This window comes from Triticum aestivum, chromosome 5B (genome assembly GCF_018294505.1).
Source record: "Triticum aestivum cultivar Chinese Spring chromosome 5B, IWGSC CS RefSeq v2.1, whole genome shotgun sequence".
NCBI lineage: Eukaryota > Viridiplantae > Streptophyta > Magnoliopsida > Poales > Poaceae > Triticum > Triticum aestivum.
Genome location: NC_057807.1, coordinates 544,645,424 through 544,660,384, shown reverse-complemented (window position 1 = coordinate 544,660,384; position 14,961 = coordinate 544,645,424). Strand labels below are relative to the sequence as shown.

General features: G+C 50.9%; 1 protein-coding gene across 1 annotated transcript in view; it reads right to left on the bottom strand.

Annotated features, from left to right (window-relative positions):
* Positions 1-13,216: 13,216 nt before the first annotated feature.
* The window catches only part of LOC123113079 (serpin-Z1A-like), a gene marked incomplete in the record, with an annotated part of 2,398 nt that continues 653 nt past the window's right edge, over positions 13,217-14,961 (bottom strand). Inside the window, 1 exon segment of the mRNA XM_044534206.1 lies at positions 13,217-14,127. Coding sequence (XP_044390141.1) covers positions 13,342-14,127 — 786 coding nt within the window.

Below are 14,961 nucleotides of genomic sequence, written 5' to 3'. Positions count from 1 at the left end.
TCAACATCTCGGCATTTATCGTCGTGTGCGAGGCCTTCCTCCGCATCAGGCCCCACTTCGGCCTGTGGTTGCAAATCTTCTGTATGAAGCCGAAGATCATGAGCGGCCAGCAGGCGGAGTGCGGAGGCGCCATGGTGGGCAGAATGCCCAACGTTACATGGCTTGACGGCTCCTTAGTGGAGACCGTGAAAGGGTGGCAATCAGGGTGGTTCTACATCACCGAGCCACGCGATGCCAATTGGGTGGCGGCCCCCAAATTCCGATCCGGAATCCCCGTGCGGCTCACCTCTTGGGAAAAGAAGGGCCTGGCCTGGGGCGAACCTGTGGAGCTGACCGGACTCAAGACCTGCATCAAAAGTATGAGGGACAAGAAGATCAAGCTTGTCAACATGGTCCAGGTCATGCTCGTCCGCCGGATCCTCCCGTGTCAAAGACGGGCATTCAATATGTGGGAGTTCGATCCAGCCGAACACCAGATGATGCACGAGGTCTTCGACACGACACATAAGGACGTCTGGAAGGTGCTGTTCAAGACCGGCGAAGTTCCTCCCCCTACTTCCGAGGACCGCGGACTCAGCGCAAAGCGCCTTGCCAATCCGGTAAGTCCTCTGAGTATCACAAGATGTATCTTTCCCAACGTGTTCATGGGAGGACTTTAAGTCATCATACTGACAAAACATGATTACGTGGAGACGGTGGAGCGGATCGACTATCCGGCTCCACTACCTGAAGATCCAGCGATCGCACTCCTGACGGAGATGCTGGCTCCGGCGCCTTACAAGGTGCTGGAGAAGAAGGCCGAAAAGAAGGACACAGGGACACCGAAGGGTCTCCAGCGCGAGGTTGCACCGGATGCCTCGCTCGAAGACGATGAGGCGCACTCCTCCCACGAAGGGGAGGAGAAGAAGAGGAAGGCCGCCCCATCTGGGGAGGCCGAAAGGTCCAAGAAAGCGGCCGCGGGGACCAGGAAAGGTCTCCGGCGCAGGGCCGTGATAGACTCGTTGTCCGAGGACACCGAGGCAGTTTCCTCCCACGGAGACGGGGTGAAACATGAAGAAATGCCCCCTCCCCGCACTGGGGAGGAGAAGAAAAGGAAAGCTGCCCCACAGGGGGAGGCTAGGACGCCGAAGAAGGGAAAGGCATCCCTTCTCGATCACTCCACCACGGCCGCCTACAGCGAGGAGGAGTGGCTGCCCAGGGGCAAGCCCCGGGTGAGGTCGTAAGTATCCGCACTCTGTAATACCTTTCGTGCGACCTTAACTTCATAGTTTGTAATAACGCCAAACACGTGTATGCAGTCCGGCCAAGTCTAATCTCGGGGTATCCTCTTCGGATGGGTCCTTGAGTGAGTCGGAGATGGATTCACTCCCGACGGCCACCTCCCCACGACCCGTGGACGACACCGAGGTGTTGTCCCAAAGGATACCAGAGCAGGGGGCGACGGTTCTGGAGACGCCCCAAGGCAAAATCCCAGACGCCGGGCACATGGGGGGTAAGATCCCCATGGATTATGCAGACGGGAGCCACAACAAGTCTGGCTCCCTGCCGGTTACTGTACGGGAGCCTCCATAGGTTCCGGATTCAAGTGGGCAGCCCCTCGCTAAGGAGGGCGAGTCGGCCATGCCGATGACCTCCACCAAGCCAGAGGCATCAGATAATTTGCTAGAAGTGCTTCGCAGCGCTTCCATTGACGAAGAGCACCGTACTCTTATGAGTACGGTGATTGAGAAGGTCCGGTCCACCAAAAGCGGATTGATCGAAGCCTGCACCAGCCTCCTAATAGGCTTTGAGGTAAGTAATGAAAAATGTGAGAAAATATCACCCGATAGACAGTAGCCTCTGATACTCTGTTTGGTGTTTGGAAAGAAAAGCCAAACAGAGGGTCAATTATTAATCCGCAGGAGTCTGACATTACTTGTCTAGGTTAATAAGCAGGCGTTACTGCTGACCGCTACTGCGTGCACAGCTGAGGTCGCCGGGCTCAGGCAGGACCTAGGGCGGGCCGTAGAAGAGCTCGGCCTCGTGAAGAGGCAACTCGAGGAGAACAAAGGTAAGTGATACCCCGTCCGTGTGTCATGTACAGGAGAAAAATTGATGATGCTATCAACAAGCATCATGATTTTTAATAGGGGCTATGACCGAAGTGGCGGCCCTGAAGAAAGCGCTGTCCGAGGACGAAGCCAAGTCGGCCACAGAGCGCACCGAGCGTGAAAAGCAAGATGCTCGGGTGGGGGAGGTACAGCAAGAGCTCCAGGAGTTCGTCAAGAAGTTCGAGTCCTTGGAGCATGACTTCAAGACGCAAGCGTCTGAGCTTGCCAAAGCCCTCAAGAGCGCGAAAGATGCCAAGGCCGAAGCCCAAAAGGCCCTCCAGGAAATCCAGGTGGCCAAGAAGATAGCGGCGGGTAAGGCATTCATTATGCAGAGGAAGCATGTGGAGGAGACCTTTCTTTTACTTAACCGAATTCGGAGCTCTCCAGGGGCATTCACAGATCTGCCACGCAGCATATCAGATGCCACGAAGTTCTACCGCGCGGAAGAAGGGAGCTCAATAGAGAAGTTGTTTTGGTCCCAGTATGCCGGAGCCGAACACCCGATGCCATTGAGTGACCAACTGAAGCAAATGGTCGAGCTCCACAAGGCAGCCGAACTGGCCATGAAGGGCTTGATAGTCCGGATGTGACCTGGTGAGCCTCTTCCCGACAGCTACTTTGGCCTTATAAAGCGGATGGTAAATGCTTGTCCGCGGCTTGAGGTTATCAAGCAATCCGTCTGCATTGAGGGTGCCCGCCGGGCCTTTGCCCGCGCGAAGATGCATTAGGCCAAGCTGGATGCTGAGAAGCTGGTGAAGGATGGACCCCTGGAGGGTAAGGAGCATCGCTACCCCGAGAAATATTATGATGGCGTTATGAAAGGCGGTCGCCTTGTGGCCGATGAATGCACCAAGAACACGATCTTTGAGTGAATGTACTCATGTCGTCTTTGTAATATGAAAACAAGTTTGTTTGCGCTATATAACACTTTGTTGATTTAAAATATTACCTTCTGTGCGGCCGTTTATAAAATTCTGAAAGTAGGCCAGTCGTCGGCTTCCGCCCCCGTGTAGCTAGTACTGGGGTGTTCGTGGAAAACCGAATCACTCTTTATCCAAGTTTTTGGTCCTTTAAGGAGGTGTTTGGTGCAGCGAACAAGGCAATCAGACTATGCGGCTTTATAACTCTTACTTGGCCATAGAAGTCTATAATTTTATATTTCGGCGAAGCCCCTAGTATTCGGAAGGCCGAACTGGGGCACTATACACACCTAAATCGAACAAGGCCGATTCCTCGCCTTAAGCGGAAAAAATCTTTAAGGATTTAGTACCTCTCGAACAACGACCAGTCCTCACCGCATCATGACAGTCAGTTTTCGGCTTTCTCTACTGAGGTGCTCGTCCGGAAGAACCGAGACACAATCGCAGTAGTTCTCCCTGCGCTACCTTAGCCGATATAACGGAACGTAAGGTACCAAAACAAGGGAGCCGGGCTAACCCAAGTATTGACCCAAGACATGATTCGGAGCTGATGCATATAATGCTATAAGTTCGGGGTGCCACACTGTTGAAAGTGTTCGGACTTTTCTTGCCATGTTATGGGGCTCAATAAGAAGCCCCTGGCAAACTGATCGTACCAAGGTGTACGGATGCAATATTAAATAAATATTCAAGGGAAAATATGAAGATAGTAATAAGAAGCTGACGCTGTATACTATTTCCCGTTGTTATTTGTATAATACGGCAAGGCGTATGTGTACAATAATGCATTAAGCAGAAACAAATAGGACTATTTGACATGTCCTGTCCAAGGGCAAGCTGCATGCGGGTATGTAAAACAGGTATAACGATCATTAACAAAGACCACCTGGGTATTCCCTTGTGTGCAAAGCCTCTTGCCTCCTTGGTGTTCCCTCCTGTGATGAGTCCGATGGCCCGGTTCTCTGAAGGGGCTGCCCGAAAATAGGGTCCTGAAAGAAAGAAAGAAGAAGGGTATGCGGGCCTCGTGGCGGCTGAACCGCACTGTGGGCTGCATCGTCGACTCGCCTCCACCTATGCCCATGCTATTTTGAGTGCGTAGTTGTGTACGCGTGGCACAAATGCCGCCTGAATGGGGCTGGGGCGGAGGCCGGATTGCTAATCGAGCTCTTGGCGTGCCTGACGATCCTGTTGCAGGGTGCTCCGGACTCGCTTGACGGTGTTCGAGGTTGTCATTGCCGAATGGGCTGTCTGTCGAAGAAGGCTGCTTTGTACTTCTGCCGCGAGGGCCGCAGTGTGCTCTTTCGCATGGAGGGAGCGGTCTGTGTTTCCATTGACTGTTATAACCCCGCGAGGTCCTGGAATCTTGAGCTTAAGGTATGCATAGTGAGGTACCGCATTGAATCGAGCGAATGCGGTTCGTCCAAGTAGTGCATGATAGCCACTACGGAAAGGGACAATATCGAAGATTAATTCCTCGCTTCGGAAGTTATCCGGAGATCCGAAGACCACTTCCAGTGTTATTGAGCCCGTACATCGGGCATCTACCCCTGGAATTACACCTTTAAAGGTGGTTTTGGTGGGTTTGATCCATGAGGGATCGATGCCCATTTTGCGCACTATGTCCTGATAAAAGCAGGTTTAGGCTACTGCCACCGTCTATAAGGACTCGCTTGAGATGGAATCCGTCGATGATTGGGTCAAGGACCAATGCGGCTGAGCCGCTGTGACGGATGTAGGTAGGATGGTCCCTACGATCGAAGGTGATCGGACAGGATAACCATGGGTTGAACTTTGGGGCGACTAGCTCCATCGCATAGATGTCCCTAAGTGCACGCTTTCGTTCCCGTTTGGGAATGTGGGTGGCATAGATCATGTTTACCGTTTTCACCTGGGGGGAAATTTCTTCTGTCCCCCAGTGTTCGGACGCCGGGGCTCCTCGTCATCATCGCTGTGCAGCCCTTGTCCTTGTTTTCGGCAATCAACTTGCCGGCCTGTTTGAACACCCAGCAATCTCTATTAGTGTGATTGGCTGGTTTGTCGGGGGTGCCGTGAATCTGGCACGAGCGGTCGAGTATGCGGTCCAGACTGGACGATCCCAGATTGTTTCTTTTGAACGGCTTTTTCCGCTGACCGGATTTTGAGTTGCTGAATCCAGCATTGACTGCCATGTCTTTGGCATTGTCACCATTATTTCGACGCTTATGTCTATTGCGCCGTGGCTTTCCATTACTGTCGCGGACATCTGAAGTGCCAGAGTTTCTTGACGTGGTGCTACTGCGGGCCAGCCAGCTGTCCTCGTCCGCGCAAAAGCGAGTCATGAGTGTCGTGAGGGCCACCATGGACTTCGGTTTTTCTTGGCAGAGGTGTCGGGTGAGCCACTCATCGCGGATATTATGCTTGAAGGCCGCCAGGGCCTTGGCGTCTGGACAGTCCACAATTTGGTTCTTTTTAGTTAGGAACCGAGTCCAGAATTCCCTGGCTGACTCTCCGGGCTGTTGGGTAATGTGACTTAAGTCATCAGCATCCGATGGTCGCACGTAAGTGCCTTGGAAGTTGTCGAGGAATGCGTCCTCAAGATTTTCCCAACTGCCGATGGAGTTAGCCGGCAGGCTATTCAACCAATGATTGGCTGGTGCTTTAAGCTTAAGGGGTAGATACTTGATGGCATGTAGATCATCACTGCGAGCCATGTGAATGTGGAGAAGGAAATCTTCGATCCATACCGCGAGGTCTGTTGTGCCATCGTATGATTCGATGTTGATGGGTTGAAACCCTTCTAGGAATTCATGATCCATTACTTCATCGGTGAAGCAGAGGGGGTGTGCGGTGCCTCTGTGCCGGGCTATGTCACGACGCAGTGTGACTAAGTCTGGTCGGTTACGTTCGGCCTGGCCGGACTTATTATTAGCGTATCCGGCATGACGGTCATCGTCATGTGCTGTGGTGCGCCCCCGTGATCCGTAGATCGATCTTGGTTGTCCTGTGTTGTTTTCCAATATGTCTCGCAGGTCCCGCGTATTGCCCCGGGCCATAGTGAACTGGCGTGGGGGTGCGAGCTGGTATTCGGTCTGATACGCTGTTTTATCCCGGCCACGAGGTGGCCGGTCAGCCTCATCTTGTGCTGGTAGTGTAGGCTCTACGGCCTCCTCCTCTAGTTGAGGTAGCAACTTATTCTTTGGGTAACCCTTGGTGGGGGGCTCAAGTCCATATTCCTCGGCCGCCAGGACCTCGGTCCATCTGTCTGCGAGCAGATCTTGATCAGCTTGGAGCTGCTGCTGCTTCTTTTTTAGGCTTCTTGCAGTGGCTATGAGCCGGCGCTTAAAGTGCTCCTACTCTATTGGATCTTCGGTATGCCGAATTCATCGTCGCCGAGGCTCACCTCGTCTTTGGAGGGAGGCATATAGTTGTCATCCTCCACGTATCCGTCCGTCGCCTGTTCCTCTGGGCTGACCTGCTCGTGTTCCTGTTCGGCCTGTTCAAAGGTAGGCTGATCAGGATAGTATTCCTCTTCGGCACCATCTGGGTTGTTTTCTTCTCCTGTGCCAGTATTTCTATGGCGGGGCTTAGAGCGGCGCCGATGACGCCCATGCTTTGGTTTCTTTCCTAAGGGGTTATCTTCTGTTGCCTCATCGCCATTGTTTTCTTTGGGGGTGTCCACCATGTATATATCATACGAAGAGGTGGCTGTCCAGCGTCCTGTGGGTGGTGGTTCCTGTTCTTCTCCCGCATCGTCGTCTATACCATCGATGTCTTCGGAGTTGAAGTCAAGCACGTTGGTCAAATCATTGAAAGTGGCTATTAAGTGGGTGGTGGGTGGGTAACGAATTTCTTCGTCGCCTGCTTCCCACTCGAGCCGGACATAGTTCGCCCAGGAATCTCCTGACAGAGAGAGAGAGAGACCTTAATGAATTTAGCACATCGCCAAAGGGGGAGTGCTAAAAGATATCCGCGGTGGTGAACTCCATTATTGGAGCCCAATCGGACTCGATAGGCCCGGGCGCGCGCGGTTCAGAACCCACATTCGGACACAGGTCCGGGGGTCCGGTGATGCAGATTCCTTAACGGTGGAGTTTGTGTTCGACTCTACCGCCGAAGAGTATGCGGCCTCCATGGCGGGGTCCATCCACTCGTCCTCGGACGACGCGATCTGCGCCGGATTTAGGTCCGGAGCAGCTGCAGGGGCGATATCCCGAATATTGTCCGACAGCAGATTTAAGTCGTGCTCGTCGTGACTGTTCGGCGCTCCTGATATGGGACACGATGTTTTACCCAGGTTCAGGCCCTCTCGATGGAGGTAATACCCTACTTCTTGCTTGATTGATCTTGATGATATGAGTATTACAAGAGTGATCTACCACAAGATCGTAGAGGCTAAACCCTAGAAGGTAGCCTATGGTGTGATTGTCCTCGTCCTATGGACTAAACACTCCGGTTTATATAGACACCGGAGGGGGCTAGGGTTACACAGAGTCGGTTACAGAGAAGGAGATATAACATCCGAATTGCCAAGCTTGCCTTCCACGCAAAGGAGAGTCCCATCCGGACACGGGGCGAAGTCTTCAATCTTATATCTTCATAGTCCAACAGTCCGGCCAAGGCACATAGTCCGGTTGTCCGGACACCCCCTAATCCAGGACTCCCTCAGTGGCGCCCCCCATGGGGAGTACGAATTGGACAAGGGGAGGGGGCGTGGCCCCCCTTTCCTTCTCCCTCTCCCTCTCCTTCCCCCTTTCCCCTCCGATAGAAGGAAGGGGGCCCGAATAGGACTAGGAGTCCAAGTGGGTTCCTCCTACTTGGCGCGCCCCCTAGGCCGGCCTCCTCCCCTCTCCCTCCTTTATATACGGGGGAAGGGGCACCTCTAGGGCAGATTAATTGTTCTTAGCCGTATGCGGTGCCCCCTCCACCCTTTACTCCTCTGGTTATATTGTCGTGGTGCTTAGGCGAAGCCCTGTGCGGATAACTTCACCATCACCGTCACCACGCCATCGTGCTGACAAAACTCTCCCTCGACACTTTGCTGGATCAAGAGTTCGAGGCCTGAACGTGTGCAGAACTCGGAGGTGCCGTACGTTCGGTGCTTGATTGGTTGGATCAAGAAGACGTTCAACTACATCAACCGCGTTAAGCTAATGCTTCCACTTTCAGTCTACGAGGGTACGTGGACACACTCTCCCCCTCTCGTTGCTATGCATCTCCTAGATAGATCTTGCATGATCGTAGGATTTTTTTTTTGAAATTTCATGCTACGTTCCCCAACAGAGAAGCCTATGTCGACTTTGTTAGCAAAAATGACGGCAACATTTGGGCGGCGTCTTCCTCCTTGTAGGCATCTTCGTGAAGCTCCGACACCTCGCGTCCTTGGTGCATTCTGAGTGAAAGCCTTACATCTTCTGGATCAGACAATGGCGTCCTCGATGTCGTAATCTCCTTGGAGGTGGCGTCTTAGAGTCACTGACCCATCATTGGTTATTTGTTGTTTTGGTTGGCCTGTTTGAGGTCCATGGCCACAGGCACGACTAGATTGGTGGTGCCTACTCCTGCTTCCTTCCTATTTCATGTGGTGTTTCTTGCCACGGTGTGCGCATCGGTCTCGCCTCTTTGACCACATTTGTGGAAGAGGCTGATGTTCTCATCTGAAGCCGGGGTAGCGAGTCTGCGATTCGCCTTTGGCCCCCCTCCCTTTGAACCCCTCCCCTCTTCGAGGCGTGTTGTCAGGTGGCAACGAGACGACCAAGATCAAAGCTCCGTCCTTCCTTGGTCAGATGAAGATGGAAGCTGAAGTGCTCCTCCATATTGGTTGTGTCGATGCGATCAGTGGTTGAAGTGGCATTCTTTCCATCCTTTGTAGTTCCCTCGTTGCCCCCTCTGCTATCTTGTTGTAGCATATAATCCTAGTTGTTCTCGTGTGATATGTACCTTCTCATCCTTGTTTTCCCTTGTAATTTCCTGACTCTCCCTTCTTAAAGAAGTGAACGTAGCGCTGCTACTTCTCATAAAAAAGAACCTGAAAGGATATGTAGGTTGAAAACCGAAAAGCTTCACTGCCTCGACTTATTGTCGTGCACCTCAACGCCTGTGCCACATGCCACCGGATGCCCCGTCGGTACCGATAGGGTCTCTGGTGCCTGCCTCTGTATGCTTGCGTCACTTGACAGAGCGAAATACCGTCAGATACCTCGGTAGGGGTCCAAGCCCAGCTGGAAGTCATGGATCAGAGGTCACACGAGGGGTTTATCCAGGTTCGGGCATTCAGAGAGTAATACCCTATGTCCTGCTGGTTTTGATGATTCATAATGGAGTGATACCTCGTGTAAGGGGTTACAATGGTGTATGAGATATTGAGATTGCTATAGTTGTGGATAGATGATGAATGGGTACCCTAGACCTCCCTTTATATAGGCAGGAGAGGTCTTGGATTTACATGGCAGATGCGATCTAGGGTGCGGCCGCCCTCTAGTCTTGGGGCTCACGAAGGCCGTCTTTGCCTCCATAGAGTTTCTCCTCGAGTTGGGCCTAGCAGGCCCCTTGTAGTTGATGAGGCCGGGATCCTTGGTGTTATCCATCCTCGGTACAGGACCCCGTCACCATCGCTCGCTAGCGTTCAATCGAGGAGCAATCGGGAAGAACGAACATGCCCCTATTTTGTAACTTAAGTAGAGCAGGGAAATGATGGCATGATCCTTGCATTACGCGACAATTCGAGGACACGACCATGCATCGTTAGAGTGCTTTCAATTTTCTCCAATATTTCAATACAATTTGGCTAATTTTGATTGTTTTGGCCGAAGTTTCAAAACAAATTGAAGACCATATGCTAACGTTGGTCACACACTCTTGAATGAGAGATCCAAAATACTGTGGTTGGTACCTGATACGTTTCAAACGCATCTAAATTTTTGATTGTTAAATGCTATTATATCACTTTTGTATACTTTATATGTTATTTTATATTATTTTTCTTGACTAACCTATTGATTTAGTTCTCAATGACAGTTCCTGTTTTTTTTCATGTTTTTGATTTTACATAAAATCGATACCTCCCGAAGTTTAAACACAACAAAACTTTTTGACGATTTTTTCTGAAACATAAGAGACCCTAGAAGCTTCGGGGTGAGGCCCGAAGATCCACAGGGGCCTCATAAGCCAGGAGGCCAGAGGACCCACATCCAAACAGATCCACCGAAGACCAGCACCGATCGAATCACACGAGATCCACGGAGACGCACCGACTGAATCACATGAGATCCACGGAGACCAACACCTCCACGTGCCCTCTGACGATGCTAGGAGCACCATCACGACATGGATGGAGCGTGGGAGACATTATTCCTACTAAGGGACATCGCCGCCTCCACACAACCCCAACCAAGACGCTGAATCTAACAAGGACGAGAACAAGGGCCGAGATCCTCGGCGACTCCATGGCCCAGAGGCCATCAGAGATGGGGTGGACCGACGGCGACGCCGACCGGAGGAGAAGGGACTTTACTTGTGGAGGAGGAAAGAGCTTTAGTGGTGGACTTCTTATTGTATTGCGGAAGAATGAAACACACACACATTTTTTGATAAATTGTTTCGACCTTTGCTGTACATATTCAGTGCTGCTGAAATCATGATTTCTTTTGCACACAGTATAAGTTTTTTCCGTGACCCAAAGCTGCCCTCTATGTTCTTCATAGTTTTGTGTAAAAACATAGGCAGCTAAATAAAAAAGATTGGCCTTTTCTGGTGTGTCCAGGATCGACAGGGTGTGTGCAAATCAGAAAAATGTTCAGACCTTCTTCGTCCACGGGGTTACCAATGAGGCCACCAACGCTCAACACCGGTGTGTATACATGCAACTCTTCCATGCATCTAGCAGGGCAGCGACTAGCACCCAGCACAAAGACGCGGCAGATCCAAGCGTGTCAGTAAAACTTACATTGCACAGTTGCACTGCAGTCTGACCTTGAACTGCAGACCCGCACTCTCCTTTGTTTGCTGCATCACCGAGATGAGATTAACAGCGGCCAGGTGATCGAGCAGCCAAACACCATGAGAGAAAAGCGGTGACACTATCCTTGAAAAATTGAACATGAGAAGCGCACGTCGACTGTCGACGAGACGGCGCGGGAAGCGCGATGATCCAGGGAAGTTACATGAAGTGTTGCCCCGGAGGTCGGAGGAATTGCGGGAGGCGGCGCAGACGACTGCTAGACGGTGAACGAGGCCTGGATTGGGTTGGCCGCGGGGGAACGTTTGGAAGCGAAAGATTGAGGCCGAGAGCATCTACAGGCGGGCATTCTAAATCCGTCTCAAACATCCGGACGGATGACGCGATCATTGACCGGGCATGAAAATTTGATCGAGACGTGTCCTCAAACAAGCCTCAAATGCTTGGACTGTCTGCGCCCCTCATATCCAGCTCAAATCCAGGGAGGATATGGAGCGCCCCGGTGCGTCCGCCATGGTAGCCCGGTCCACCCCAGCCCCACATCGTCACCATAAATATCCCCAATCGAAAACCCTACCTCGCTCCGCTCTTGCTTCGTCTCTTCTTCTCCTCCTCGGATTTCCCCGATTCGATTCAGTCAAACGACTCCGGCGACCATGTCGAGTTCCGGCAGCCGCTCCGACTCTGACGTCAACATCGACGAGGAGCTGGCCCTCTGCATTGCCGTCGAGAGGTCCAAGGTGAACATGGAGGTCAGTTCCGGATCTGCCGCCTCACCTCTCCCCTGCCAGCGCAGCGGGGACGCTGGCGCAGGCCCCTCCCGGCCCACACGCAACGCCACGAGGGCTGCGCAGTCCGCGCCTCCCCCACACTATCCCCTGCCCTCGCCGGCTGCTGCTCCCCCACATGGATAGCGGTGGGTACTTGTGCCCGCCCAGCGAGCGCAGGCATGCACGCTGGAATCGGAGGCGTGCGCCGCCCGCCACGACAGGCAGCGAGCAAGGAAGAGGGACGCGGCGGAGAAATCTGTCCGCCGCCCGCCACCGCAGGCAGCGGGCAAGGGAGAGGGACGCGGAGGAGTAATATGTCCGCCGTCGCCGCGGATTTCCGGCGGAGCTCGACGGGGACGAGCGGTTCCCCACTTGGGTCTACTGCCGGTCGCTTACGACAACGGAGACGGATGATCGGCGGCTCCGCTGGAAGAAAGCCAAGGCGCTTCGGCTTGCCATCGAGTAGTTCGAGCGCGAGGCAGAGGAGAAAGCATTGGAGGCGGCTCGGCTGGCGGAGCTCAAGCGGCAGCAGGACCGGGCCGTCCGGCGCCTCAAACGCCTCATCATCCTCTGCTCCTCCTCTGACGATAGTGACGACCACGGCGCCTCGTCCGACGACTCGGACGATCCTCCACCAGCCGCCGACGCCTACAGCTGCGCCGGCGACCGAAAAGGGAAAGGGCCGGCGAGGAAGTGATGAAGATCCGCTCTCTTCACTTTAATTTTAGGTTTTTAGATGTAGTTTAAAGTTGTCCGTCATTATGTGCATTATGTGAACTTTGGCGGTTTTTCGAAGATCCGTTGATGACCTTTTGATGAACGTATAGTACATTTTTATGTCCGTTTGATGATCTTCGTAGTTTGATCAATGTTGCATAGTTTAGTATGGATATAGGAGATCTGATATGAAATACACGAATGTAGATGCCACAATTTGTGAAGTGACCGATCAGTGCCCGCAGACACACCGTGTTTGAGGCTGTAGATGCTCTGAGGCAGGGAATCGGAGAGGAGAGCGAGAAAGCGGTCGGCCGCACCAACTATAGTGCTGGAGGCGTTGTCTCTACGTCGGAATAGATTCTCGGAAGGGAGAGAAACTGAGGAAGGATCTGCGGCAAGGAAGAGGGTAGCATGCAAGGTCGCGTCCGTTCATGTGGGGCCATGTAAATCGATCAACACAATCGGCCCTGGGAACTCCAATCCCAAGGAGTTATAGTGTATCTAAAGATAAGCGATGATATGAAAAATGTAAGAAGAAGAGAAATTGAAGAGCATATTCAATCTCAAAAAGTGGCCATTGGCAGTTTTTTTTGTGAAATATAGATGTTAATGACGATGAGATTCATGTCGGATAGTACTAATCAAGATGACTTAGATTTTTTCTTTTGGCATGAGTAGTTCTTCGAGAAATCCACACTACCACAAATCCACAATGATTAACGAAAAATAGTCCAATTGGTTTTCCTTTGCACAACAAGCAAGCAATTATTAAAAGACAATTTATTGGATATCTTAGGAGAACCATTTATTGGATTTATTGTATCGGTAACATGACTGACTGTCGAAACCCTTCCCTTACATATAATGGCTGAGGGCAACTGACAACACACACTTTCAGAGCAAACACATTACGAAGATAAGAGGGGATTGACCACATGACCCATGAATAGGACCACACCAGAGATGTCTTCCCGGACAAGGAAGAGGAAAGGGTGATCCGCGATGAAATCCATGACCGAGGGCGGCCTTGCCTGTTGCAGGACCATTTTAATAGCAGTTGATGCTGCAGCCTCAGTTCCTTGTTCGTTCACTTCCACAAACGCTTGGTGGAAAACAGATGAGACACGAAGACCTTGTGGCATTAGGGAATCCACCATCTCCGAAAAATCCGCTTCATCGCCGAAGGGAAGCTGGAGGCCCAAACATTTGAGCAAATCAGATGCTTCAATTCCAAATGATATCTTGAACTTGGGGAGCTTGAATTGCCTAAGTGCAACCCTCTGCCTTGGGATATGCCGCTCCAGGAAGTCTGGTTCAGCACTCAATTTTTCGGCCAAGCTTGAGAGACCACCTGGTGCTTCTGGAAGAAGGATATACATGAAGAACTGCCTATTGTCCCCACCTTGCTTGTAAGGTAGCTTAAGTACCTTCAACCCATCAGAAGACAAAAGGTATTGGTCATCCATGCTGGACATGAATGGTGTTTGAACTGAGCTCCCATCAAGAAGGTAGAAGTAGTCGTTTTTTGTTCCATATGAATCAAACTGCTCTGTCCAAGCTCCTTTGAAATAAAGGGCATTGGCAAGAACAAGTTTAGTGGTATTGTCAATAGATCCTGGGGGGAGAATGTCCTTGATGCGACCGCTCGTGACTTTCTCTACCCATGAATTCACTTGAGTAGTAACTTCAGCGGCCTGGGCCATGGAAAAAATAAACAAAGGTCAATTATGTAATGAAAATAGTTTGACGGTACTGCTGTGCCACCAACCTTTGAACAAACCAATAGAAAATTCTTTCAAAGAACAAAATATAATAGTTGTGCTAAGAATGCAAAGCAGCATACTAGTGTTTTTATAAAGCATTTTTATAGTAAAATTTTCAAACACATAAATCAGCACATACAACAACGTATGATAGAAAAACAATTCATATGAGCATACAAATTTGAATGGCCATCACAACATCTCGAAGCACCACTATGCAATACCTTTTACAGAAATATTCCCAAAATTATAATCTTTAGCTGATTTTTTTGTACATCTTCTTACGTTGGAGACAAAGTTTCCAGGAAATACTCCCAAAATTATAATCTCACTTCGCTGAAGAGCGTAATTAAAGTATAAAACATCAGAAAATTCCCCAGCCTTCATATCCCTAGATAGCACGGTATGAGAATTACACTCCCAAAAGATTAGGTATGCTCAGAAAAGTAACAGACTAGTTATCTCCAATCATGCCGACTAACAGGATAGGCAAAATCATTCACAGTTCAAGGTAGCAGGTGCGAACTATGCTTACAAAGGTGAAGCTTCTAGTGTAAAAAACAGTGGTATACGATAACCACTAAATTACAAATCTAGAATGTGTATAAGATTAATACAGACCTCTATATTACATCAGCAGAAAACAAACACTTTGAGTGAAGCAGTGGCATGCCAACATGTACAGGCGGCTGAAGTAGTTAGTTAAGCATGTCATTGTTTCTCTCAAATGTACATAATTATGTCCGTTAAAAATTCTTTTACATT